At 41.6% G+C, this 25,779-nt stretch overlaps 1 protein-coding gene across 5 annotated transcripts in view; it reads left to right on the top strand.

Annotated features, from left to right (window-relative positions):
* ULK4 (unc-51 like kinase 4) overlaps positions 1 to 25,779 on the top strand; it is a 164,345-nt gene that overhangs the window by 106,358 nt on the left and 32,208 nt on the right. For all 5 annotated transcript variants that reach the window (XM_080975742.1, XM_080975744.1, XM_080975741.1 and 2 more), the window contains exon 35: positions 3,460 to 3,645. In XM_080975742.1, coding sequence (XP_080831868.1) covers positions 3,460 to 3,645 — 186 coding nt within the window. The remainder of the gene's footprint in view (positions 1 to 3,459; positions 3,646 to 25,779) is intronic.

The raw sequence follows: 25,779 nt of genomic DNA, 5'->3' as shown, positions 1-25,779 counted from the left end.
AGCACTAGTAAGGTGCCCTGGCAGTATGTCAAAGTGAATTCACTTCTTTGTGACAGCAACACTCCCTGTTGATGCTGGCATTCCTGTGGATTTTGCTGTGGAAAGGAGCAAAAGTTTAGCACAGCAATCAGCCTTTAAAACAAAAGTATAAAGTGGTGTCATAGAGCAAATAACTCACAATTTGGGGGGGTGGGGACAGGGAGAAGATTACACTAAGTCAGCAGCGTTCAACTTCCAAGAGTCTGCGTGATCTACCCAAAGCCATTTGTTAAGCTTTTTTTAGGAAGCCACTCAAAAGTTTTTTGGGGGCGTTTTCATGGGGGTTCAAAGATGGACCAGGATCGACCAGGGACACCCCACAATCGACCAGTAGATCTCGATCTACCTGTTGGATAACCCTGCACTAAGTGAATCCTATTGAACTCAGAGGAAACCTCATTAGGCTCATGTTACCTTGTAAGCTTATCTATTGGCAAGTTTCCTTACAAGGATAAAAGACCTATCTGGAAGTGCCCTGAGAGTGAGAGAACATTAACGTGATTGTGTTGGAGGACAGTCTATAAATAGGATGATGTTCTATGTATGGATGTGACAAGCAAGGTCTTGAAGGTTTGCCTTCTCTTTCTGAGAAATTAGATATTACCTGCCTCCATTGGGATAGGTCTTTTTGCCTCTAAGGTGGGAAAAAATCTTAGTGAGACTTTTTGTGATTTTGTGAGATTGTTGTCATTTCTTTACTGGTTAGTTTCCTTGTGTGTCTTCTCTTAAAAGAAGATGTGTCAACGTTGTCTGTGTGCCCTGTCCTCTCCCACAGTTGGAATTTTCTTTGGGGTGAGGGCAGGGAGGGTATTCAAGGAAAGCAATTATTCTCCTGTTTCTTCCCTTTGTATTTTGGTCCCTGGTGGGGTTAGAGAAGGAGAGCTCTGAGTGACCATTGTAAAGTGGTCAGCCATTTTTTCTTAGTTCTATTACACTCTCCTGCAGCAGCAACATCAGCAAGTCTCACACAAACTAGATCAAGTGAGACTGCTGCTTTCTACCAAATCTCACTAGGGCTGGGTGTGAGCATCTTTTACTGCTGGCAGCAGGTCTCATAGTATGTGTGTGTGTGTGTGTGTGTGTGTGTGTGAGAGAGAGAGAGAGAGAGAGAGAGAGAGAGAGAGAGAGATTCTGGAAACTATCGAGGCATCTCTCTATTAGCTGGCAAAATTATTGCAAGGATCTTAGCAAACCGTCTCTTAACAATATCCGAGGTGACCCTTCCTGAATCCCAAAATGGTTTTCGGCCTTCTAGGGCCTTCTAGGGGGATAGTGGACATGATTTTCACCGCTCAACAGCTTCAGGAAAAATGCAGAGAGCAAAACCAATCCCTGCATTATCTACCTGACTAAGGCCTTTGACACTGTAAATCGTGATGCCCTGCGGACTGTCCTTCTGAAAATTGGCTGCTCAGATAAATTTGTAAACATCATTCGGCTCCTCCATGATAATACGACAGCAACAATCGCAGATAACAATGGCTCTCAAAGTGAAACATTCACAGTGGGACCAGGTGTTAAACAGGGTTGTGTTATTGCCCCAACTCTATTCACTATTTTCATTGCCATGATCCTACACTTTGTCAAAGGCAAGCTCCCCACTGGGGTAGAAATCATATATCGAACAGATGGAAAGCTCTTCAATCTGAGCAGGCTGAAAGCAAAGAGTAAGGTTACTGTAACTTCCGCCATAGAGCTTCAGTATGCTCATGACAACGTAGTGTGCACACGCTCAGAGGATGACCTCCAAACCATCCTAAATATCTTCGCAGAAGCTTACAAAAAGCTTGGCCTGTTGCTCAACATCCAAAAAACCAAAGTGCTGCACCAACAAATACAAAATAACCCCTCTGCAGCGCCACAAATCCAACTCAATGGTGTAACATTGGAAAATGTCAATCACTTCTACCTAGGCAGTTATCTTTCCACAAGGGTCAACATTGATGCCGAAATCCAGCATCGCCTGAGCTCTGCAAGTACTGCTTTCTCCCGATTGAAGTGCAGAGTGTTTGAGGACCAGGACATTCGCAGGGAAACCAAAATGCTTGTTTACAAAGCTATTGTACTACCAGCCTTACTGTGTGCTTGTGAAACATGGACCACTTACAAATGCCATCTCCAACTTCTCGAAAGATTCCATCAACGGTGTCTCTGAAAAATCTTACACATCACTTGGGAAGACAGGCAAACTAAAATCAATGTACTGGATGAAGCAAAGATCACCAGTGTTGAAGCAATGATTCTTCAACATCAACTTGGTTGGACTGGTCATGTTGTGCGGATGCCTGATGATCGTCTTCCAAAACAACTACTCTATTCCGAACTTAAAACTGGAAAGTGTATTGCTGGTGGTCAACAAAGAGGTTTAAAGACTGTCTCAAGGCAAATCTAAAAAATGTAGTATAAACACCGACAACTGGGAAACACTGGCCTGCGAGCGCTCCAGTTGGAGAATAGCCTTTACCAAAGGTGTCATGGACTTTGAAGACACTCGAACTCAGAACGCAAGGGAGAAACATGCTAAGGGGAAGGCATGCTTGGCAAATCCACAGCATGATCAACTCCCACCCAGAAACCAATGTCCCCACTGTGGAAGAACGTGTCCAGAATTGGCCTCCACAGTCATTTACGTACTCATTTTTAAAACCATGTTTATGGAAAACAATCTTACTCGGCTATGAGTGATCGCTGAAGAAGAAGAAGAAGAGTGCGTGTGTATGTGTTTTCTCACACGGGGGTTCCGTTCCTGCCCCCTGCACGTGTTTGCGAAGGGAATATAAGTGTGTTCCACCCTTTTAGTGATGTGTTTAGTGACATTTTCAAGTCACTTCCTGGTTCACCATGCACGGTATGTCATTCAGACATGCATTAACCAGTTGTTGCCTGTATTATGCATGTGTATTTGGTTTGCAATACAGTTTCATAAGTTTAGTAAGTGCAGGTAATAGGACAGAGGTGTTGTTTGGCTCTTCCAGTTGGATCTGGAAGGTAGGACGACAGCTTTCCCTGGATGAGGAGGCAAAGCCTGTCATGTCCAGAGGAAGGACATCATCCTATTGTGACCAAAGTTTTCAGATTATGTTTACGAAGGAACCCTTAGCCTTAACTGTGGTTAATGTCCATGATGATACAGAATTAAATCAAAGAAGTTCAACTCAGAAGGAAGGTGATGGACAGGGCATGTGATTAAGCAATTGGAAGCGTTCCATGTGTATCCATATCTATGTTACGAAACAAGTAGTAAATATTTGTAAAATAATTGGGCTCTAAAACACTGTATTATAACTGCCACTTTATTAAAGTAAAATTAGGGTAAGCAGAAATTGTTTAAAGTTAGAAAGTGAATTCTGCTACTTCATCTGAAACCAAGGATACTGACTTCAGCAAAGTTTGCATTTCATTTACTATTTTCATTTTTAGCTTCCAAGTGACGACAATGAAATATATGTGAACGCATCACAGTGCTTGTCTTTGCTAGTGCAACTCTATGGTGGGGCCAACGTGGATAGTATGGCTCCAGAAAATATGGACAGCTTTGCTGAAGTACTACAGTTCAAAAAGGAAGTGAAAGATCAGAAGCTTCTGCTGAGAATCATTAAAAGACTGGTAAGTCGCCTACTTCACATCTACAATTTTCATGAAGTATGTCTAATGCCCATTACCTAATCTGCAAACTAAGGGGTACAAATAAAGTAAATATTTATTTGAAAGGTAGATTTTTAGGAGGTGATTTTTCTGCTTATACAAGTATAACTATTTTATACAAAGGCTTACTTTGTAATTTAAGAGGCACAAGTTGGTTAACAAAAACAATATAAATAGCTTAAAATATACTGTCACAAAATAATGAAATACGTTTTACATAAAACTAGTGTAGATTCTCAAATGCTTATGTGGACATCATCACCTTTATGTGACTTCTGAAACTGTACAAAATTGTGCTCTGGTGGGTCCCTTTAGGGAGCAAATACTAGAAATGGGCTAGATTCAGACACAACATGAAAACATAACTTGTTTTAATATCTGAATCTGAGCCCAGAAATCATAGTTTAAGGTTCTGAAACCATGGTTTGAAACAGGTTTGCACACTGCAATTTGTGCTTTGGTTTGCTATTATTATTTTTTCTTCAGATTTTAAAAATATTTTTATTAAGTACAAATTAGAAAACATACATATTCACAACAAAAAATACAAAAGAAAAAGAAAATACATCTAACCAAGGAAAAAAAATTAGAGAATATTTTGTCTCTTTTCATATTTACAGTTATTTATACCTCTATAAAATGCTATTCACAATAAAGCAGTGAAATGAAAGATAAGATAAAAGAAAAAAGAAAGAATAAAGAAGTAAAAGAAAAAGATCATAAGTGAAAATTTTTAAAAGTAGATAAATACTCACAATACATAGCCGTTTCCCATCTATATTTATATTCAATTGTATAATTTCATCTTGTCCTTATCTACCTTAAATAAATTGTTGTTGTTTTTTTAAAAAAAGACTTCCACCATTTACCTCACGCATTTTTAATAATCCGTTCGTCAGAACCTCTGTCCTTCATATTTTCCCTTTGGATTTCCTTAATGTCTCACTTTGTATTTTTTTATATTACGCACAAGATTATTCTAAACACAACCAGACTTTTGTAGTTGAGCCCTGGTTTTGTAAATAATCATTTAAGAACTCCCATTGCTTCATAACCATAGTTTTGGATTTTCTCCTTATTATATCCATCAGTTTTGCTAATTCCAGGTACTCGCAAAGTTTCCCCAACCATTCTCTTTTTGTTGGGATGCTGTCTTCTTTCCAATAGCTAGCAATCAAATTTCTTTGCTATTATGTTTAGATTCACAAACCATTGACAAGCTGCTCTAAATCAAACCAGGATTTGCTTGTTGTACATCTCAGATAAGAGGTGGCTCTTTAACTATAGTGAATACAAACCATTTAATTTGATTTTTTCATTTCACTTTTAATTCGTATTCTACCTTTTGTACACAAGGCAGATTACAAGCCATAGAAACCAAGCAAAATATAAAACAAAGATCACAATCCTATAACAATCTGACCCAATGCAAATAAGTCAGGATAGAAAATATGACTTTAAAATAAAGTTATAGAAAAAAAAGTTAAAAAATTGTCTAGTAGCACCTGTGACGTTAACATATGAGAGTGCTGGAGGTGAAATATTTAACAGGTTACCCAACCAGAACCCAGGGGGCTGGAGTCCGAGGGACTATAGCTCTGGGAGGGGCAAAGGGGGTAGTTCGTTGGGAGTTGGGTAGTTGGTTGGAGTGGGAGTGAATTGGGATAGAGTCTGTGGGTAGGTTGAGTTAGTGTAGCGAAATAACCTGAGTCAGGAACAGTTAGGAGCTAGGAAGACAAGTAAATATCTGAGAGGTAGTTTAGTGAGTGAGAGCAGGTAGCGGAAGTTATAGGTCTGGATAGGCACCCCATGAATGTAATTGACCGATACCATTTATGAAACCACACGCTTGTTAAACTGCAATAAATAAACGGAAGTTTATGTTCCAATTTAACCCTGACTGGATTCAGTATTGTACCAGGTAGGGCCTGGGTGGTAGCAGCGAGAAATAAAGTGGTGGCACGGGGATCAATAGACGGTGGAATGTCTGGGGACCCTGTGTGATTGCCACAGCACCTTAGAGACCAACTAAGTTTGTTCTTGGTATGAGCTTTCGTGTGCATGCACACTTCTTCAGATACATTGAAACAGAAGTCACCAGACCTTTATATATAGTGAGAGGGTGGGGAGGGGTATTACTCAGAAGGGTGATGGGAATGTGGGGGATTGGCTGATAGGTGTGGTAAACCTGTTGACGGCTGTTAACGACTGCAATTGGTCTTACAGGAAAAAGCAAGGGATGAGCTGGCCAAAAATAGCTTTATCATGTATAAGTGAGATAAGAATCCAATGTCTCTATTCAGACCAGGTCTCTCCATGGTTTTAAGTTTGGTAATAAGTTGTAATTCAGCAACTTCTCTTTCCAGTCTCTTTCTGAAATTCTTTTGTAATAAGACAGCTACTTTGAGATATTGTATAGAATGTCCTGGGAGATTGAATTGTTCTCCTACTGGTTTCTCTGTTTTGTGATTTCTGATGTCAGATTTATGTCCATTTATCCTTTGGCATAGGACAATTTTTTATATATTTATATATATATTTCTACTGCGTCAGACTAACATGGCTACCTACCTGATTTTTTAAAAAATGTGGTTTAGGCATCATATTATATTTAAAATAAGCTATGGTTTAATGTGAATGATCAACATACCGATGCAAGCTGCCCAAAAATTCCTGCAGTGCTTCTCCCACTGCTAGTGCTGTGCCATTGATGAAGCAAGTCAGAGTTTGACATTCTGTTGTCCAATGTTAAATGGTATGTTTCGTCCAAACACCAAGGTATGTTCTTGATTTGGCATTCCTGGCTTATTTGGGGGAACAAGCCATGAGCCCAGAGGACACAACAAGCTGGACTCTGGCTTGTTTCATCTATGGTGCAGTGGCAAGAGTGTGGGAGAAATGCTGCACAAAAACAATCATTGGGATGTGACATAGTTACTTGAGGAAAAAGCTGGTAGTCAGGAGATGTATTTAAACAAGATTCAACTAATGAGGAAAGAGTTTCATCGGTTAAATTGCACCTTAGCTTTTAGTCTGCATGAGTAAGACATGTCAGAAAGTGGCTTTTAAAACATGATCATGCCTTTCTATAGCAAAAATGAGCATGAGAAGAATTACCGGTATTTTTCCTTGAGTAGGTCATAGATATTTCTCTTTTCTGCAGTGTGAAACACTTTGTTTCCCGTCTTTTTAGTAATTCTGTTGCATTGCAGAACTACAGATTATTGATTGTTCTCATCGAGAAAGAAAAGCACTAATGGTAGAGTGGTTATAAGATGCATTAATTATCAACAGAAAATACACTATCACTTGTTAGTGAATGGAAACTAGCTGGCATATAATGACTTTTCATTCCTCTCACACTTCTCCCGCTTAAGTGGCAAATTAGTTTCTTGGAAATAGATTGAACAGGAATACATGGCAATTCACATGATATGCACACTGCTTATCATACTTCTCACCTTGAAGTCTCATGGGAAGATCCTTTAGCTGTATTTTCAGGTAATTAGCTCTTCCTCAACAATAGCAACCAAGGAAGGGTATTCTGCCCTAATAGGAATATCTGCTCTCTGAATTTGTCATCTTGGTTTTATTGAAGACAGACAGACAGCAGCTTCTGCATGGTTTGTGAGAACTGCAGCTAGGTGTGTGAATAGTACAGATGCAAAACCCATGAGAAAGAACCATAATTCATTGGCTGGCATTTAGACTCTGGAGCTGTGCAACTATAGAGTAGATACATCAGTTTTGGTAGGATCGTCATTTTTACTATTGCTTATCTGTCTGGGAGGGTAAAATAGGATAGTTTGTGAATACATTCTGTTAAGGTGTCATGAGACTTTTCTTCAACACAATAGTATTGTTGTAAGTTGTGGCGGGGGGTGAGGACACGTGTTAGGTTGTATGCTTGAAATCCTTCTAATTCCTGGATCCGGCAAGGGTTAAAATCCAATGAAGGATTGAAGTAGCCAGGCCAGCTTCTTGGTAAGGGTCCCCTAAATTTAGGTCCTGGGGGTAACAAAGGAAGTGGCTCTGTGCCGGAAGACAAATGGGTGGAACCTGCCTCCCTCAACTGGTTAGTAAGGTAAAGGGACCCCTGACCATTAGGTCCAGTCGTGACCGACTCTGGGGTTGTGGCGCTCATCTCGCTTTATTGGCTGAGGGAGCCGGTGTACAGCTTCCGGGTCATGTGGCCAGCATGACTAAGCCGCTTCTGGCGAACCAGAGCAGCGCATGGAAACACCGTTTACCTTCCTGCCGGAGCGGTACCTATTTATTTACTTGCACTTTGGCGTGCTTTCGATCTGCTAGGTTGGCAGGAGCAGGGACCGAGCAACAAGAGCTCACCCCGTCAAGGGGATTTGAACCGCCGAACTTCTGATCGGCAAGTCCTAGGCTCTGTGGTTTAATCCACAGCACCACCCGCGTCCCCTGCTGGTTAGTAGTTAGAAGGGAAAAAGCCAAAGTAGAGTTGTGTGGGAGAGCTGGGCTAGAAGAAGCAGACTGCAGTAGAAAGAAGCCTGAGAGGGAGAGACATGCTTGATTTCTGTTTGAATCCAAGGCTGTGACTATAGGAGAAGCAAGACCCTTTTTGGGATATTGATGCTGTGAGCCCCTACATTGTAGGCTCAGGTTGTATATATGTGTAAATGAAGCATATATCATAAAGACACCATAGCATCTACTGTTCCTGATTCCAAGGAAAGGGAACCCTGGGTAAGTGCCTGGAACCCCTGGAGTCTTGCACCACTCAGAGATGCATATGGAATGCACATGGCAAAGTTACACTGAATGTTATATTCAACTGAAGGGCTGCAGGGAGAATTGTTTCTATTCCAATCACTCCCGATCCCACTCAACCAGATACAAAAGTGGCAGAAAAAGAATAATTAAATAGAAACCCATTGGCGGCGGCTGCTCAACCAAATCCACACTTTTTTGGCTAACCCAATTACCAGTAAGGCAGCCACAAGACCACTAACCTCATTTGAAAGACTTGTAATATACACAGACAGATAAGGCCCAAGTATAACATCCACAACCTATAAAATTCTGCTCTGGACATTGGTCTGGATAAAGAGGAATGTTTTTGCCAGGCGCCTAAAGATATGTAATGAAGATGCCAGACAACCCACTCTGGGGAGAGCATTCAACGGATGTGGAGCCACCACAGAAAAGACCCGTTCTCATGTTGCCACCTTCCAAACCTTTTGGATGACAAGCGCAGGATCCAGGTGAGTTCAGATCGGGAGAGGCAGTCCATAAGGTATTGCAATACTGAGCCGTGTAAGGCTTTATAGGTCAATACCAGCACTTTGAATTGGGCCCGGAAACTACTGTAATTGGCAGCCAGTGCAGTCAGGCCAAGATTGAATCATACTGGATTGGATCATAGAATTATAGAATTGTAGAGTTGGAAGGCACCCCGAGGGTCATCTAGTCCAACCCCCTGCAATGCAGGAATTTCAACTAGATTATACATGACAGGTGGGCCATCCAGCCTCTGCTTAAAAACTTCCAGGAAAGGAGAGTCTGCCACCTCTCATGGGAGTCTGTTCCACTGTCAAACAGCTCTTACTTGTCAGAAAGTTCTTTCTGATGTTTAGTTGGAATCTGCTTTATTGATCACAGGCCTCCCAAGTTCTGTTTATTTTCTTCCTAAAGCTTGCTTCAGAAATAAAAAGCTAGCTTAAGACTAAGGTACATTTATACATATAAGAAACAAGTTGTGAACCCTATGTTTTTGTTGCAAAAACACTGTTGATAGTATTAATGCCACAGCAGTTTTTAAAAATCACATTGCTAGTGTCGAGAAGCCTTATTTGTATGTAAACTCCACCCAAGGTTTTTGTATAATAGTTACAAGCATGTTTTAATGAAATTTGAGACTCTTGAGAGATCATAGATACCAAGGCCTTTACTGCTAAAGAGTTGCTTAGCAACCTTAAACCATTACATTTGCAGGCACTGTAATGATATGATACACTTCTCTATTGCCAGTTTCTGATGAAAATGTAGTAGAACTAATCACATTCTAAAGGTTATATTCTGGTGGTGGGTTAGGAAACTATGCTGTGAAAGAAGTCTTTCCTCATATTGACACCAAGGTAGATTTTCACCATATTAAGCAAATATATATATACTGTTTCCACACAGCTGGTTGAGTTTCATACAGTGGCGTTTCAAGCTGCAAAAGCTATTGTTGTTCCTTGTTGGCATGACCTGACTTCAAAGTACCATTATTCATTTGTAAATAAACATCACAATTGTAACAATGGTGTAGTCATTGTTGAGCAAACACCACCATATTTGGTTCTTATTGCTCAGTGATAAGTTCCACATTGTAAGCCCATGTGATCCTGCCTGTGTGCACACAGTTATCTCCAGTAAAGATCCCAAGCACTTCTTTGCTAATTCCTCAAATTACAACTTTCTGTGAACACACATGTAAGATGCATGCATGTTTGTACAGGACACACTAGGAGATCTGGTAACACCACTTACTGTAATATCAGAAGACTAGCAATAATTTTTCAATATATCTGGACCAGGAGCTGAGGGGCGGGTGGAATGGAAAGTGTCTTTTGTAATTTTATATAGGTCTCAGTGCTTAGTTTCTGTTGTCGGTTTTGCTAGGTTGGGGATAGGAGATACGTTTGACAACAGAATTCCATTATGAAGCATTCTTTTTGAAGATCTGGGTATCTTGAGTTTGTGTTGAATGGCAGATCTAGATTTGTAATGTTAAGAGTGTTTAACATGTGCATACTTACTAATTACTCTTGAGGATTCCCATAAAAGTGAACCACCCCCTTGAATTAAATTCTTACATAGGGAGGGAGCAGTAAAAAGGAGATAGAGAGAGAGCGCCAACAACACATGATGAATCCATGCTTTGAAAAGGCAACTCATCTGAACCTCAGGTTTACAAGTGATGTCTAAATATAGCACTTGGAATGAGGTTGTGCTTTCAGTGTATTTCACAGTAATTGACTTTTTTAGGTTTAGATGATGTTGTAATTCACATATTCAGGAATGAAACCTAAACATTTTGAATTATGAAGGATCACCTAGTTAATCATTTATGTATGTGCCCACTGCTGTCATTTCTTTGCAAACTATTAAAATGTAATTTTAACATGAATACTATTATAAATGTATAACAACCATAATTTGTATAGTGATGATGATGTATTGGTCTATGCATGAGTTGTGAATTACAGTTTCATATTTCATACTACTTTTTTTGGGATATGAAGTCCTCTTGATTAGAACAGCCTGCCAGAATATATATTCAATTGAGTGCTTCACCTTAGGCATCTGTTTTCTTTATTTTCATATCTTGATGTATTCTGTTCTTGGACTTTTACTTTTGCTATCTCCACTAGTTTATTATTGGTTGTAAATTAGGGGTGTTGTTGGTGTTCATTAGGTCCTTTGGTCCACCATGAAATACATTTGATACTTTATTAAATGCTTTCCTACACAGTTCCTCAGATTTGCACAGTAGTTTTAAATTGCCCATGCAGAATGCTTTCATGATTTTGAGGGTATGTTTTAGATTTGGAATTAACTGTCATTATCCACAGAAGCTGAATATCTATGTCCTTGAATTCCAGGTGTTAATTAACTGCGTGCATGCATTCCATTTTGCCACTTGATTTCCAGAAGTCAGAACTAGCTAGCCCCATGGCAAAAATATATATGGTATGAAGTACAGCTTCTTTTCCAACGTGATCAACTAGAAGCCTATGGGAAACACAAAAACGAGAGCATTTTTCAGTGAAATAAGTGTCACTTAGTTATGAATAAACATAGAAAGGGTGTGGGTGTGCATAAGCCCTAAGATATAGTGACCTCATTTACATATCACATGTGCAAACCAGAACCATTAAGGCTTATGGCAAATAGTTGCCTCTCCCTCCCTTATTTCTTTGTGTTTGGGGAGCTTATGTCTTCAGCTCTCTGGGAAAAGGAAGCAGGTGACATAGTACTGTGGTTTATGGATCCTATGGAAATAAAATACCCCATTAAAACCAACTTTATTGCATATTCCTTGACTCGGAATGCCATTTGCTGCTCCAGCAACAAAATGTCTCAGGTTGACCCTCAATGTCAAAAACCTGAAAAACAGATCCCGGAGAGCCAGGGACTAAATAGACAAATATTCTGTCTGGGTATAAGGCAGTTTCCTATCTCTCTGTAATGATAAAAGGTTCAGACTTGGAACCGTGGACAGGTGCCTGAGTGCTGCTTCTTTTCCCTCAGATTTTTTTTAATGCCTGAGAAACAGAAATAATTACAGTCATACCTTGGGTTACGAACGCTGCGAGTTGCTCGTTTTTGGGTTGAGGACCGCACCGAACCCGGAAGTACCGGAACAGGTTACTTCCGGGTTCTGGCACTCGCGCATGCGCAGAAGCACAAAATGACATCACGCACGTGCGCAGAAGCGCCAAATTGCATCACACGTGTGCACAGACGCAGCGCTTCAGGCTACGAATGCTGTGGGTTGTGAACGTGCCTCCCGCACGGATCACGTTCGCAACCAGAGGTATGACTGTATTATGAACCATGGAAACATCACCAAGAAAAGGAAGATTTTAAAATGTTACCAAGAAAAGACTTTATTCCTTGTTGGTGAATGAAGAAGAGCTAGAAAGTTCTGGTTAGAATTAAGGTGTCTGATAAATAAAACCCTTCTGATTAAATTGGTGCTTGACCCTAAAGGTTATCTCATTACGTATTTGAAAAGAATAGTTTCAGATGCCAAAAATCTATCTGTTCTTTATGTTAGTGGCAGCCAGATTAGCCACCAAATATTGGAAAAATAGTAAAACACCATCACTGGAATAATGGGGCATGCAGAGCAATCCTAAGCATATTTACTCAGAGGTAAGTGCCACTGAGTTCATTGGCGTTTATTCTTTAGTAAGTGTGCTTTGGATTGAAGCCTTAGTTACTGTGATCCTGGTAACAAGCAATATACTAATTAAAGAAGGACATTGAAAGATTAACCTATTTTGAAGAGAGGCAGAAATTGCTTAGATATTATTGGAATTCTAATTATGCCAATATCAAGGGAAATCCCTTCTCTTCGTTGTGGAATGATGAGATGATTTTCTTTCCCTTTTACTTTTTAAAATATGAATAATTCTGCTCCCATTTTCCTGTCCTTTTGTGCCTTGTTGACTGCAACATGTATTTATTTATAAATTTGTTGCTATATCATTTTTAATTTATGAACCACCTAAAAAATGTGTCTGGTAGAAGGATAGAGTGAATTCTGTTTCCTACAATGCTAGTTTTGTTTGTGCAATGAGTTTTGTAGATGAGGGAGCATTCATATATGAAGCCCCTTAACAGCAGCCCAAATTAGTACAATCCAGGGAATAAAAACTTCACTAATTGATGCTGCTGTGTCTACTGAATGTCTAAATCTTAACCCTGAATGAATATATTCACATCATGTGACTATGGCCTACTGCCTCTTTTCCCTCTTCTCTTTAAGGAAATAAAAACTTTTGTTCTGGTTCCCACCCTCCAAAACAAATTCAGAGCGTATCTTGACTCCTTCCAAGTTGTCTCCTGTGCAAATTCTTGCTCTCTTCAAATACGTTCCCCAGCTTCTGTAGTCCAGCCATCTTTCCCCTGAATGGTGATGTTTTGGTTTCTTATTTATTTCAAATTGTTTCAGATCATTTCTTCTCCAATAAAACTTAATGCTACACATGACCAAAACAAAGTTTTCTATATCAGTTGGGTAGTAGTTGGTAAGCTTCAGAACAGGTGAGCATTGTGAGCCCCACTAGAAATAAGGTATAAAAACTTCCTAATAAAATCACCTTCATGCTAATCAAACTCATTTTCATTGGTCAGAAAGACTTTCTAACCTGCTCCAGTGGCTCTGAATGAAGCTCAGAATCCCACTAGGGGGCTCCGTGGCTATAGTAGTGTACAGTACTTGCATGCAATGGAATTTGCACCCTCCTCAACTAGCTAGCAGCTGGCCCAGAACAATTTAAAAGGACGGATATGTTATTTTTGCAGTTAAAGACTTGCATTGACCGGTACTGCCATCTTTGTGTCACACAAAGTGCACTAAGATGCACATTCTAAAACATTCATGGTTGAAGTAATAGCGTTCCTTTTATCATCCAAACCAATGTCGTGACTTTTAAAATGTATAAAATAACTAGATGTCTGTCATATCCTGAATGAATTTGCATCCAAAACATAAGGGACGTCTTAAGACTAACTGTGCATTTTCTTGGGGAATAGTAACTTATAAGGGGTCTTTTTAATCTTTTATTTTGTTCCAAAATAACTTTGACACTTAATCATATTTGCCTCCACAAAATTATTTCTAACTTTGGCAGCTGCAGTAGTGAATAGGGCCACTCAATGAGTTGCATATATATGGCTATCTGCCAGGGGAAAGCAAATCCTCTGCTTTGCATTCTGAAAGGTTATTTTATTCAGTAGTTGAGAAAGCAATTTTTCCATAGTAAGTGCACAAGGAGTGCATTTCAGTAAATAGCTTGACTCTTCTTCAATCACAGTGGGCCCAGAAGTACTCAGGGTCAGTTCCCTTGTATCACCAAACCATGACCTCAGACTCATGCACTCTCATCTCCTCCCATTGTGTGCCTCAGTTGGATTATTTCTATAGTTTGTCATTACACCCAGTAAATTACAGTTTGTGTTAGCCCTCCAAACCAGGATTATAAACCGTGGTTTGAAACTGGTTGGTTATCCTTGATTGCAGCCCTAACATGGACCATAGTTGTCCAATTCGGATATAACATCAAGTGCACACACAAAATGAAATGAACACTTATGTGAAAAGTTTACACCTGCTCCCAGCTAAGCATTAGTTAAAATATACTACTAGAAAGACAAATATGTGATTTATTTTATGTGAAGTAATTTGTAGTGAACATTTTTTGTGGTCGCCATCTTCTAATCTGTTAAGGCATTTCAGATACATGTTTCTCCAGTAATGTAGTGCTTTTGTGGATGATTTGCACACTGGCGTGTTAGCATAGCAGCATGCGACACACATACTAGGTGAAAACTGCCGATCTTGATGGAGATTGCTGCTGGTCCTAGCCAGAGAAAGTTCAGCACAAGGGCAATGGGGTTCTAAACACCTATGATGATGGAAACCTTTACATGACACTACATGCTGTATTTATGGCTACAGTTGCTAGGGAAGTTGGCATCTGGAAAATCCCTTAAACTTGTTCCCCTCCCCACTTCCATTTTTGTTTCTGAAGACTTTGAAAAATCTTTTGTACCTTACTTTTTCTTCCATCCTATAGTTAAACTCCCTCCACATTTTTCTGATTCTTCTCTCATCCTTTGTCCTAAGGCACCTACCTGACAACTTTCCACACTTCAACTTCTACAAAATGAAGCTGACAATCTGTATAAGAATTGGAATAACAGCAACATCTTGAATATTCATATGCCTTATCTCACATTGCACAGTGACCAGCATACGTTTCACCTGGCTCCCCACTCCTAAAAATGCTTGGTACTTAAGTTTTGCATGTTCTTAAAAATCACATAACAAGTACTGTATTTTTCGCCCTATAGGACGCACTTTCCCCCTCCAAAAATGAAGGGGAAATTTGTGTGTGTCCTATGGGGCGAATGCAAGCTTTCGCTGAACCCCGCGCTTCGGGCAGACATCGGGCAGCCCCACAAGCTTGGAGGACAGCGGGGAATTGCAGCGCCGCCATCCCGCTGTTCCTTGACCTGGTTTGGAGGCTGGTGCTGGGGAGAAGCACGCTTCTCCCCAGCGCCAGCCCCACAAGCTCGGGGGACAGTGGGGAGGTGGAGCGCCGCCATCCCGCTGTTCCCCAACCTGGTTTGGATTCCCCGACCTGGTTTTGAGGGGGAAATAAAGGGAAAATTTATTTCCTTTATTTCCCCCCCAAAAAAACTAGGTGCGTCCTATGGGACGAAAAATACGGTACCTAGTCCCTAATTTTTGATGGTCAACATTTTAAATAACACCTTAAACATGAGTGAATACTTTTGATTTTTGTTTGTTCTATCTATGGATATAAATGGTCAAGTTTTTCCACAGTGACCAGTGACTGTAGGCTTCTGGGGTCTGATTTCAGCAGCTCTTGTGAATCATAGATCTTTGGGAAGTGTTAAATATTTATGGAGGTATGTGTCAAAGTTAGGCATTAAAACTAGCTTGCTGTTTTTGAAGATGTTGGCAAACTCTTATTAGTGATTTGCTCTGCCCACATGAGGTGGGGCAGTTATGTTGCACCAGCATAGCTTCTCCAATTGCGTCATATTTTGGATGGAAGTAATATGTCCTAGTACCTAGTGCTGACATGGAATATTTAGGGTGAGGAAATTGCACCGCGTTCAACAGAACTGCAAACCATTTTACTTAATTAGAAGAGGGAAAGTCATAGAACGAGGAATGGAAGTGAAATTCAGAATCCCATAGCTATTGGACAGGGGTGGGAAAACCTTTTGCACAAGGCCCACATTCCCCCTGTGTAGCCTTCCAAGGGCCATGTGGTACCAAAAAAGGGCAGAACAAAGGCAAAAGTGGGTGGAGCAATGAATGTAAATTTTACATTTGTAGGGTAGACTAGTTTCTACACCACCTCCCTCCCTATTCTCCATCCAGGGAAGGAAGAGGCATAACACTTGGGATGCAAAGCAAGGCAAGTGAGGGGTGTGACCTAGGGGGAGAGACCTGGAGGGGTGCATTCAGACCCCAGGCCTGAAGTACCACAAAGGACCATAGGATGTTACCTTTGAGTGGTACTGAGTAGCCCTGTAACTATGTTCACAGTGGTTTATGGAGAAGTAGGCGCTTGTAATGTTTTGCATTGACTCGTAATACAGCGCTTGAGGATACTGGAACGCACCTCAGTGTAATCTATTGTGTTACAGTGTTCTTGGGCTAAAGATTCCTCCCGAAGCATACTTGAATTCTGGGGGGTAGATAGGTTTGTGGTTACTGACAGAGTGGCATCTGAGGCTGTACTGTGCTAAACATACACTGCTCACATTTATGCATGTCAGCCACAGTTTAAGTAATAGATTATTGTTAGTGTTTGAGTCATCCTATGGACAATCAAACAAGCCTTTCTTTGCTACATGAGAGCATGGCTTTTCTGCCTGCCCCCTACCAGCCCCCCCACCTCTTACGCTGTCTTCCTTGCACTGTGCTAGAGTAGAAATTACCCCACACAAAATCCAAAATGTGATATTTGGCCTTCTTTTATTCTCCCTGCCCCAATGTTAAAAACAGTTTTTCTACACCAGGGGTAGGCAACCTAAGGCCCAGAGGCTGGATGCGGCCCAATCGCCTTCTCAATCCGGCCCGCGGACCATCTGGGAATCAGCGTGTTTTTACATTAGAATGTGTCCTTTTATTTAAAATTCATCTCTGGGTTATTTGGGGGGCATAGGAATTTGTTCATTTCTAACCCCCCCCCCCAAATAGTCTGGCCCACCACATGATCTGAGGGATGGTGGACCAGCCCATGACTGAAAAAGGTTGCTGACCCCTGTTCTACACATTGCTCAAGGGCCTTACTTCAGGCAGTGGGAGCCATTAATGGCTAGGGAGAACCAGTGAGGAGTGCAGTGGCATCAAGGTATATTAAGGATTATGTGTTAACCCCATGGGGATAAGTGACAGCTTTTCTAAGGAGTATATTTTCCTCTCTCTGTTTCTCTGTGGAATTACCAGGGAAATTAATAAGAGCGGGAGGCTCCTGCTGTAGTGGTTCAATAGATTGGGAGTGGCAGCTCTGTGGTGCATTGAAGCCCTGATCTTGCACGTATTAGTGTACTGTTGAGTCCAGAATGCACTCCAGAACAGCCCCAAAGCAGCTTTTGCAATTTTAATAAAAATAACCTCAATTAACTACTTGCTGGGCACCTTTTAATTGTGTGTTGCTGCTTTCCTATTGCTCCTTTCTAGATGAAGCCTGAACAGAGTGGACAGTGATCCCTTTAAATTTCCTTCACCTTGCAACACAGGAGCTTCAGAATAAAGCTAGAAAGTGCTTTTCATAGAGGAGAGGGCAGGGAATAATGCTTGTTGACGGGCAGAGTTTTGATGACTGGTCACCTTCAGGAGAAGTGCCAGCAAGAGCCACTCAACCTTCTAAGTGGATTTAATTTCTAGCCACTCTTTCCTCACAGCTCTGTGGCTTTGGGGCAAGACAGGTGCCCAAACCATGGTTAAGGAGGGAGGTTTACAGAATAAAAACACAAATACATACTATAATAACAAACAGTAACAAAAAACCCCACACTTTTTAAAATATCTCATGAAAATCTTCATCCTGCACATTCCAAAAGAAAAAATATTGCAAATGAAGGGGTTTCACTCTTCCCCAGTTTTTTTCAGTTATTCTTTCAGAGAAAAAATTAAAGTCTTCAGGAAAGAAACCAATTTCTTTCCACCTATATTTTATTTTTTTCTTTGCCTTCATAATGCCAGCAGGGTATCAGAATGAAATTTCTAATAGTTTAGGCAACCAAATATACTCATCTCTTCTGTTGAGAAGATTTTCTCTTTTACTTTACCACATTTTCAAGCTTGCCTAGGTGCTTGATATACTTGTTTTCCTGCTTCTTCCTCCATTTGCCTCGCTTTTCAATTCCCATCATGTGAAAGTTAATTCCTGTCATGATCTAGGTGAGCTCATGAATCCCTAGTGTTTTAAATAGGTCGAAAATAAAACAGGCTTGTCCACCCCATTTGAAATAATAACATCGCAAGTAAAGATTATAATTACTGATATGTTTTTCATAAGCATGTTTTGCCTTGGGGCTTTTTCTAAGGGCCAAACCTATTTATGGTGCAGAAAATCTGTGAACAGGTATGCATGGTACTTGCATGCGTTCCCCTGTGGAACAAATGGCTGCTGATAATCTTTCCTTCCCTACAACCTGTGGCATTGATCCAGTTCTCCTATGACTAATTCAATCTTGAAACACACACACCAAAGGGCATCCCACAGATCTCCTGCATCTTGTCTAGCCTGATTCTAAATGTCATTGGGTTCCTGTTGAAATACTAGCTGAAGATCCATCAGTCCACTGGATTGTCCAACCTTCTGCATCTCTTCCTATCTGCTTGTTCTGCGTCTCAACAGCTTTTGTAACTATTTGTATCTACACCCACCCACAGCTGCCCCTGTAACAAAGGGACCATCCACATTTTATCAGCTAATTGATTGTTCACATAAAACTTTTCCACAACAGTCATTAACTAGGGTTGCCATATGTCTGGTTTTTCCCAAACAAGTCCTCTTTTTTTTAGGGTTAAAATTTCTGTCCGGGCGGATTTTAAAAATATTGCAAAATGTCCGGGGTGGTGGTGTGTGGTAGCACTTTTTTGGGACACTGGCAGCTGGCGGTATGAGTTGGCTCAGTTCCCGCAGGAAGGCACCTCCAGAGCAGAGTGGCGGCTTTCCTTCGTGGAGCAGTGGAAAGGCAGACATGGCCGCAAGTGATGCTTCTCATGCTCCTCACAGACTCCACTGTTGCCGCCACCTCTCCCCGGGAACGGTGTCGCAGCCTCAGCCAGGCGCTCTGCCATCACCGGCCAAAAGCAGTGTTGTGACATGTGCAGGCAGAGGAGGAGAAGGCGGGTGGCACGGGTACAGGAAGGAACAGGACTCTGTGGCTGAGGCGGCAGAAAGAAAGAGGAGGAGGCAGGGTTTTGGCAGGCCGCAGCCCTTCTGACAGGCTTGATGGCGAAGTGGGAAAACTCCCACCCCCGAGTCCTTTGACGCAGCAGTTCTGCTCGCTGCCCAGGGCAGTCAGTCCCCCTGCAGCAAGTGCCGATGAAGTCAGTGAAGCCTGCTGTCAGGGGTTCAGGGACAGAGGCACAGGGTAGGCAGGAGATGGAGAGCGATGGGGATGAATCCCAGGACAGCGAGGAAGAGGATGACAATGACTCTAGAGATTCCATGAGTCTTTCCAGCGAATCAGAGGATTCCCAGAAGGGGGCGCCGGTGGTCAAGGCCAGGGGAGCCCCAGGGGGGACTTGTCAGGAGCAGGGGGCCAGCGGGGGATCCCAAAGTGGCAGCTGGGCGTCAGGACCAGCCTCCCCGCCAGAGTGCAGCGAAGGGGGTGGAGGTTCCAGTGTATCAGGGGAGGCGGCTCCGGCAGTAGAGAAAGGAGGGAGGTCGGAGCAAGCCACCCTCCCGGAAGGGGAGGGGAGTAGTGAAGGGAGTAGCGTAGCTGTCAAAAGGAAAGTTAGAGGTTGGGGGCGCGCGCCAAGTTCAAATGTAGAGGCGCGCGGAAGTACAGGGAGCCCGGAGGAGGGGCCAGGTCCCAAAGCCCGCAGGAGGGGGCAAGAGCAGTCTGATTCCGCGTCGGAGGAATCCAGGAGGGGCGAAACCCCAGCGGGCAGAAAGACCCTGCGGAAAAGGAAAGAGAGAAAGAGGTGGAGCAGCGCAAGCCTCTTAAACTGGTGCAGGGGAGGGACAGATTCAGAAGGGACTTCAGCGGTCTAAGCCTAGCAGACGTAGGGCTGCGCGCCTCGGATCTGAAGCAAACAATGAACTGCAATAAACACTTTTGTATATAAGAAAAGAAAGGCGTTGGTCTTTTGTGAGCTGAGACTTGAGGCAGCCCTGACACCTGCTTTCCAGTAGACATGCAAGAGTCTTTCATTGTAATTCTGCTCATTGCTTACTCAGGAAGTGCCACTGTGTTCTGCGGAGCTTGCTCCCAGATAGGTAAGTGTTGGATAAGGCTCCCTTTGGCCTTGGTGGAGAGAGTGCTATTGAGCTGGGCTCAGTTTGTGAGCTACCCATAGGCATCTGGCTGGCTGCAGTACAGGCTGCTGGGTTTGATATTCCCAGCAACACACGTTTGTGTTTCCAGGCCATTTTCCTGAGGCTGAATATGTCGGATGCCTTACAGTTCTGTGTTTCCATTTTTTTAAAAAAATAATTTTTATTAACCGGCCAATCAAATCAAATTAAATCACATCACATAAATTCCGAATTACAAAGCCGAATTTTAAATTTTGTTGGGGGGACCCATATTTCAAGATCCGAAGGGGGATTCTGATCATCTTCTTGCTACTGCGTTAATGTCCAAATCAGTCAAACAGAGTTCATAATTCTATCCAGTCTTATCTTGCTGTTTCCACATCACATCTTGTTTATATATTTTCTCTTTTTTCTTTATGATCTCGTCTGATAGTCTCCTTAAGCCGATAAACACCAATAATAATAATAATCCTGTGTGAATTTTCCGTTCTTCCATTCCTCAAATCGAGATGGTTTCCATATAACATCGCCTTCATAGATAACATCGCTCTTTCCATCTCACAAAGCTGTCGCTCTTAAGTCCCTCTGAGGAGTTTCACCCACAATATATAAACAGCTCTATTTCTCTCTTTCTCCTCCCAGACTCAAGACCTCCGACAGAACTTCCCAATATGGCGACGGCATTTTTAACTGCGTTATTCCCAAGCTCTTATACATTCCTCGCTCTTCTTAAAACATGCTTTGATTCGAAAGTTTATCTCCACACAGCCTTAAATCCACAGCTTAAGTCCTTAAAACGACATTTCTGACTCGTGACTCGTGAGGGGAGGGGATTCTTGTTAATCACGTAAGAAAAGAAAGGAAAGTTTTTTTCCCCCTCCTCCATCAGTCATTTGCCATACCGTGTCTTGGCGTATCTTCTCATGTTTTATTCTTGTCTTGTTTTATCAGAGATCTCTTCTATAGCAGAGATCCTTCCTTGAAATATGTGCATTCCTTCATCCAAATTGTTTTCTTTTGAAGTTCTAGCAGCTAGTGGCGCAAATCAGGGACGGCATCCAGGAGTGCCGGAATCCCACAGGAGGGCTTTGTGCCTAGTGCCCCCATCCCCACAAGTTCGGGGGTGGTATAGGGCACAGCAGGCAAAGGCAGTCCCCCCCACCGTCCTGGGGGGGTTAGGGAGGCTAATTACTCCCATCATAGCCTCCAAATTACCTCGTGTGGGTCGGAGAGATGTTATTGTCAGCCATCTTCCGATGCGCCCCCTAGTGGCCCCCCTACAGTTCTGTGTTTCCAAGCTTTATTCATGTAAGAATTGTATGCACATTATTATTATTATTATTTTGTTGAAAGTTAAGAACATTGCTACTTGCAATATATCACAGCTTCTAGAGATAGTCGTATAGCAATCTGTAGTTAAAAGTAGATGTCAGCAAATGCGTCCTCTTTCTTGCTCTTCCAAATATGGCTACCCTACCTTTCTGTTAATAGGGACACTGGTGGCGCTGTGGTATAAACCACTGAGCCTAGGGCTTGACAATTGGAAGGTCGGCGGTTCGAATCCCCGTGACAGGATGAGCTTCCGTTGTCCAGTCCCAGCTGCTGCCCACCTAGCAGTTTGAAAGCACGTCAAAGTGCAAGTAGATAAATAGGTACCGCTCTGGCGGGAAGGTAAACGGCATTTCCGTGCGCTGCTCTGGTTCACCAGAAGCGGCTTAGTCATGCTGGCCACATGACCCGGAAGCTGTACGCCAGCTCCCTCTGCCAATAAAGCAAGATGTGCGCCGCAACCCCAGAGTCATCCGCAACTGGACCTAATGGTCAGGGGTACCTTTACCTTTCTGTTAAATAGTTCAACACCATGCTACTTCCTTAGCATTGCAAAGCTTTTGTATAAGTTAAAGTGCCGAAGACCTCTGAGAGGACTGTGCTACAGTCAAATATAACCTTGGGTCAAATGGCAGCACTTGCAGGTCAGGTGTGTACACTTGGGCCTTTCATTGGAAAGGCAGACTTCGCTTCCTGTATACTGTATAAGATAGAATTGTGTTTCAAAAAGAGAGACACAAATTCTTAATTTTTACCTTGTTTCTTTCCTTTGTTTTCTAAAGTTCAATTGAAATTGCATTTCTGTGTTCATCATAGAATGTATAATTCTCGACTTTTTTGTTTCACATTCTTCTTCACGTTCTGGTTTTTGAAACCTCAGGCTGTTCCATTACTATTGTCAGTTCCTTGGCTGCTACTTTTTCTGTATGCAGTGTGATGACATTGTGTATCTTTTTAGAACAGTGAAATACATTTTTAAAGGGGGCTCAGAAATCTTTTGCAATTTTGTATAGAAATGTAAACCGACAAGCAGATACAAAGCTTTAATTTGAGCACTGGCTGCCCCATATAAAATGTAAGGTAATTGTAATATATGCAAGCAGACACTTGTTGTGGCAAGTAAGGTGGGAAATTCTGCAGAACACACAGGTACAATGCAATAGAAATAAAGAAGGATGAGAAATGTAAATTGGAAGCATGGGAATATATAGTGGTAAAACCAGTCTACTTCCGATGACAGACACTGGGGATAGCATGGTGAATACTAGCCCTTTGGGGCAGGAGCTGTCTCTAAGAATGTGTCTTTACTATGACTAGCCCTGATAATGAGCTGAGCCTGTGGGCACTATTGCTATATATTTTTGCACTACTAAAAAAAGAGAAAGAAGCCACCATCATAACAACCAGAGGATAAATCAAATGTGGGAGTATGGCAGTCTAAAATTCTGTACATAATAAATTGGGCATTACGCCGGAACTTTTCTGTACCCAATCCATCATATTCTCATTGATATTTTGAAACTAGGGTAGGAAAGGATTGTCCAATCATAACATTTTGGGCTAGATGACAGATTGTGACACATGTATAGCCCATCTATACAAATAATTATTTGCAGGGTTTGTTTGTTTTTTAAAAAAGTTACATTTAAATTAAATTTAAAGAACAATTCCCCTTCAACAGTGAGTACCAATAAATTAATTCTTCCTAACATTCTCCAGCATTAAAGGCTACCCTCCTCTCTCTGACAGGGAAACCAAGTTTTTTCTCTGTGTGTTTTCTTCTCTCTCACACACCTTTCTCTGGAGATGCAAATCCTCTGCATACTTAGTAATCTTTTCTCAGAGAGAAACTGACCAAATAGGCTAAGTAGAGGAAGAGTGAGATTAGCATGTATGAATATTAGAATTAAACTTTTACTTTAAAAAAATCCAGTCACAAAATAGTGAGCAAATTTTTGAGTCTGCCAGAACTCTTCAGGCCGAATGCTAAGCAAAACAGGAGCATGGGTGTAGGTGGAGTGATGGTGAGAAAAAGGATGGTTTGGTAATGGAACCACAATGTCTGCTTTGGTCAAAATGTCATTTTTGTTGTGCTTCTCATGATGAGCTGTTGTACTTCAGAATTTACCACTGTACCACTGCCCATGTTCAAACAAAAGTTGAACAGCAGTTGTTTAAAATCTGATTCTATAATACTAAACAGCATTATGTGCCTATGTTTGGTTGTTCAATAATTTTAAAGAGGAGGTTTTAGCCCAATGTTCCTCAGTAATAATGCCTTGTAATTGTCTGATATGGTTGAACAAACATGGCATAAATACCAAATAGGGTTTAACTATAGACACGGATCAATCATTTCTGTTATTAAAGTATTGCGTTCTTGCTTTTGTGTTTTCATCTAAGGCTAGCAACACTGACTACAATCCCTCGTTGACATTAATTAAAATGTTGCATCTGTTGATTAACCACATAGTTTACATAGGGGAATTGAATGTTGTGGTATCATAATAGTATGATTGCTGCTGGTGGGTAATTAAAGCTTATACAATGTTTAATAATTTTTAGAATCATAACACATTATGTGTAGTGTCAGTCATTCGCCTAGTTTTTATTCTAGGCATTCTTGGTTGCTTGTTAGTGGCTCACGTACAAGGGTTTGCATATCTTTAATAGCTGTTGATCATGAATCTGCATGCTAATTTTTAGATAACAGAATAGTGGAGAACATCCTTTCAGCCAAATGGAGCTCCACAAAGCGAAACAGCACCATCATTTTTGCATTCTCAACAACTGAATAGTGGGCTGAACAAACTAAATCATACATCATATTGCTTTCTGCCCATTATCTCTTAAGTACTGCATAGCCTCACTTAAAGTGCAAGCCAATTTAATAATAAGTTTAAATGTTAATTAAGAAATAAAATATGATGGAGGAGGAAGATAAATGAATCAGGCTGCATCCAGATGGCAGCTTGCTCTAAAAACTGAACTACGAAAGAGGAAGTAGGGCAAGAGGTACCTCTAAAAAATTCTTGCCAAAATTAAGAAATTAATGTTTCTTGAGTTGTTGAGCTTCCTTGGGGGAGGTCACCCTTCAATTGTTGAGCTTTTTAGTGGGACATTAGCCAAAGTTACTGGTTTTTTTAGAGGGGAGTTGTTGAACTTTTGCGGGGAGGTTGCCACTGCCACTCACCCACCTGCTCACCACCAATCGCAATCTTATACAGTCATACCTTGGGTTGAATATGCTTCATGTTGAGTGTGTTCGAGTTGCGCTCCGCGGCAACCTGGAAGTAACAGAGCATGTTACTTCCGGGTTTCGCCGCTCACGCATGCGCAGATGCTCAAAATGACGTCACACGCATGCGCAGAAGTGGTGAAAAGCGACGCATGCGTGAGCAGACGTGTCATTGCTAGTTATGTTTGCTTCTGGATGCGAACGGGGCTCCGGAACAGATCCCGTTCGCATCCTGAGGTACCACTGTACACAGAAAAATATGGTAATTCAAGCATTTAGTTTTGAGTTGCCAATGTAGTGCCCAGTGGTGCCAAGGTGTCATCAGAGCAGTGCCACCAGACTGTTCCAATTCTTTGTTAGGCCTTGTTTTTTTGCGCTGGGGTTTCTACTTGTGTGCACTTCCTTCCATCCTGACTGGACAGCAGTGATAGGTGTTTGAAAGGCATGAGAGAACAGAAAAGAAGAGGAAGCTGAGATGTGCAAAGTCAACTATTGTATTGGTGGAAGGAAAGGAGGACCAGAGTGACTGGAAACAGAAAAGCCTGAAAGGGAAAATTTAAAAAAAGCTGTGAAGAAGGGAGGTGTAAGAGAAACCCAGAGGCCTCAGCAAGGAGTGAAGTGGGTCCCTAAGATTGAACTCCAAAGCTTTTCTTTTCCCCAGTCAGAACTCAGCAGAACTTAATTCCAATACCTTGGCATTATAAGAGAACAAGGGAGGCGTTCATTGTGAGATCTGACACC

This window comes from Podarcis pityusensis (assembly GCF_964106645.2).
Source record: "Podarcis pityusensis genome assembly, chromosome: 12".
Lineage (NCBI taxonomy): Eukaryota > Metazoa > Chordata > Lepidosauria > Squamata > Lacertidae > Podarcis > Podarcis pityusensis.
Note: the sequence above shows the minus strand (reverse complement) of the source record. Positions and strands in the feature narration are given on the sequence as shown.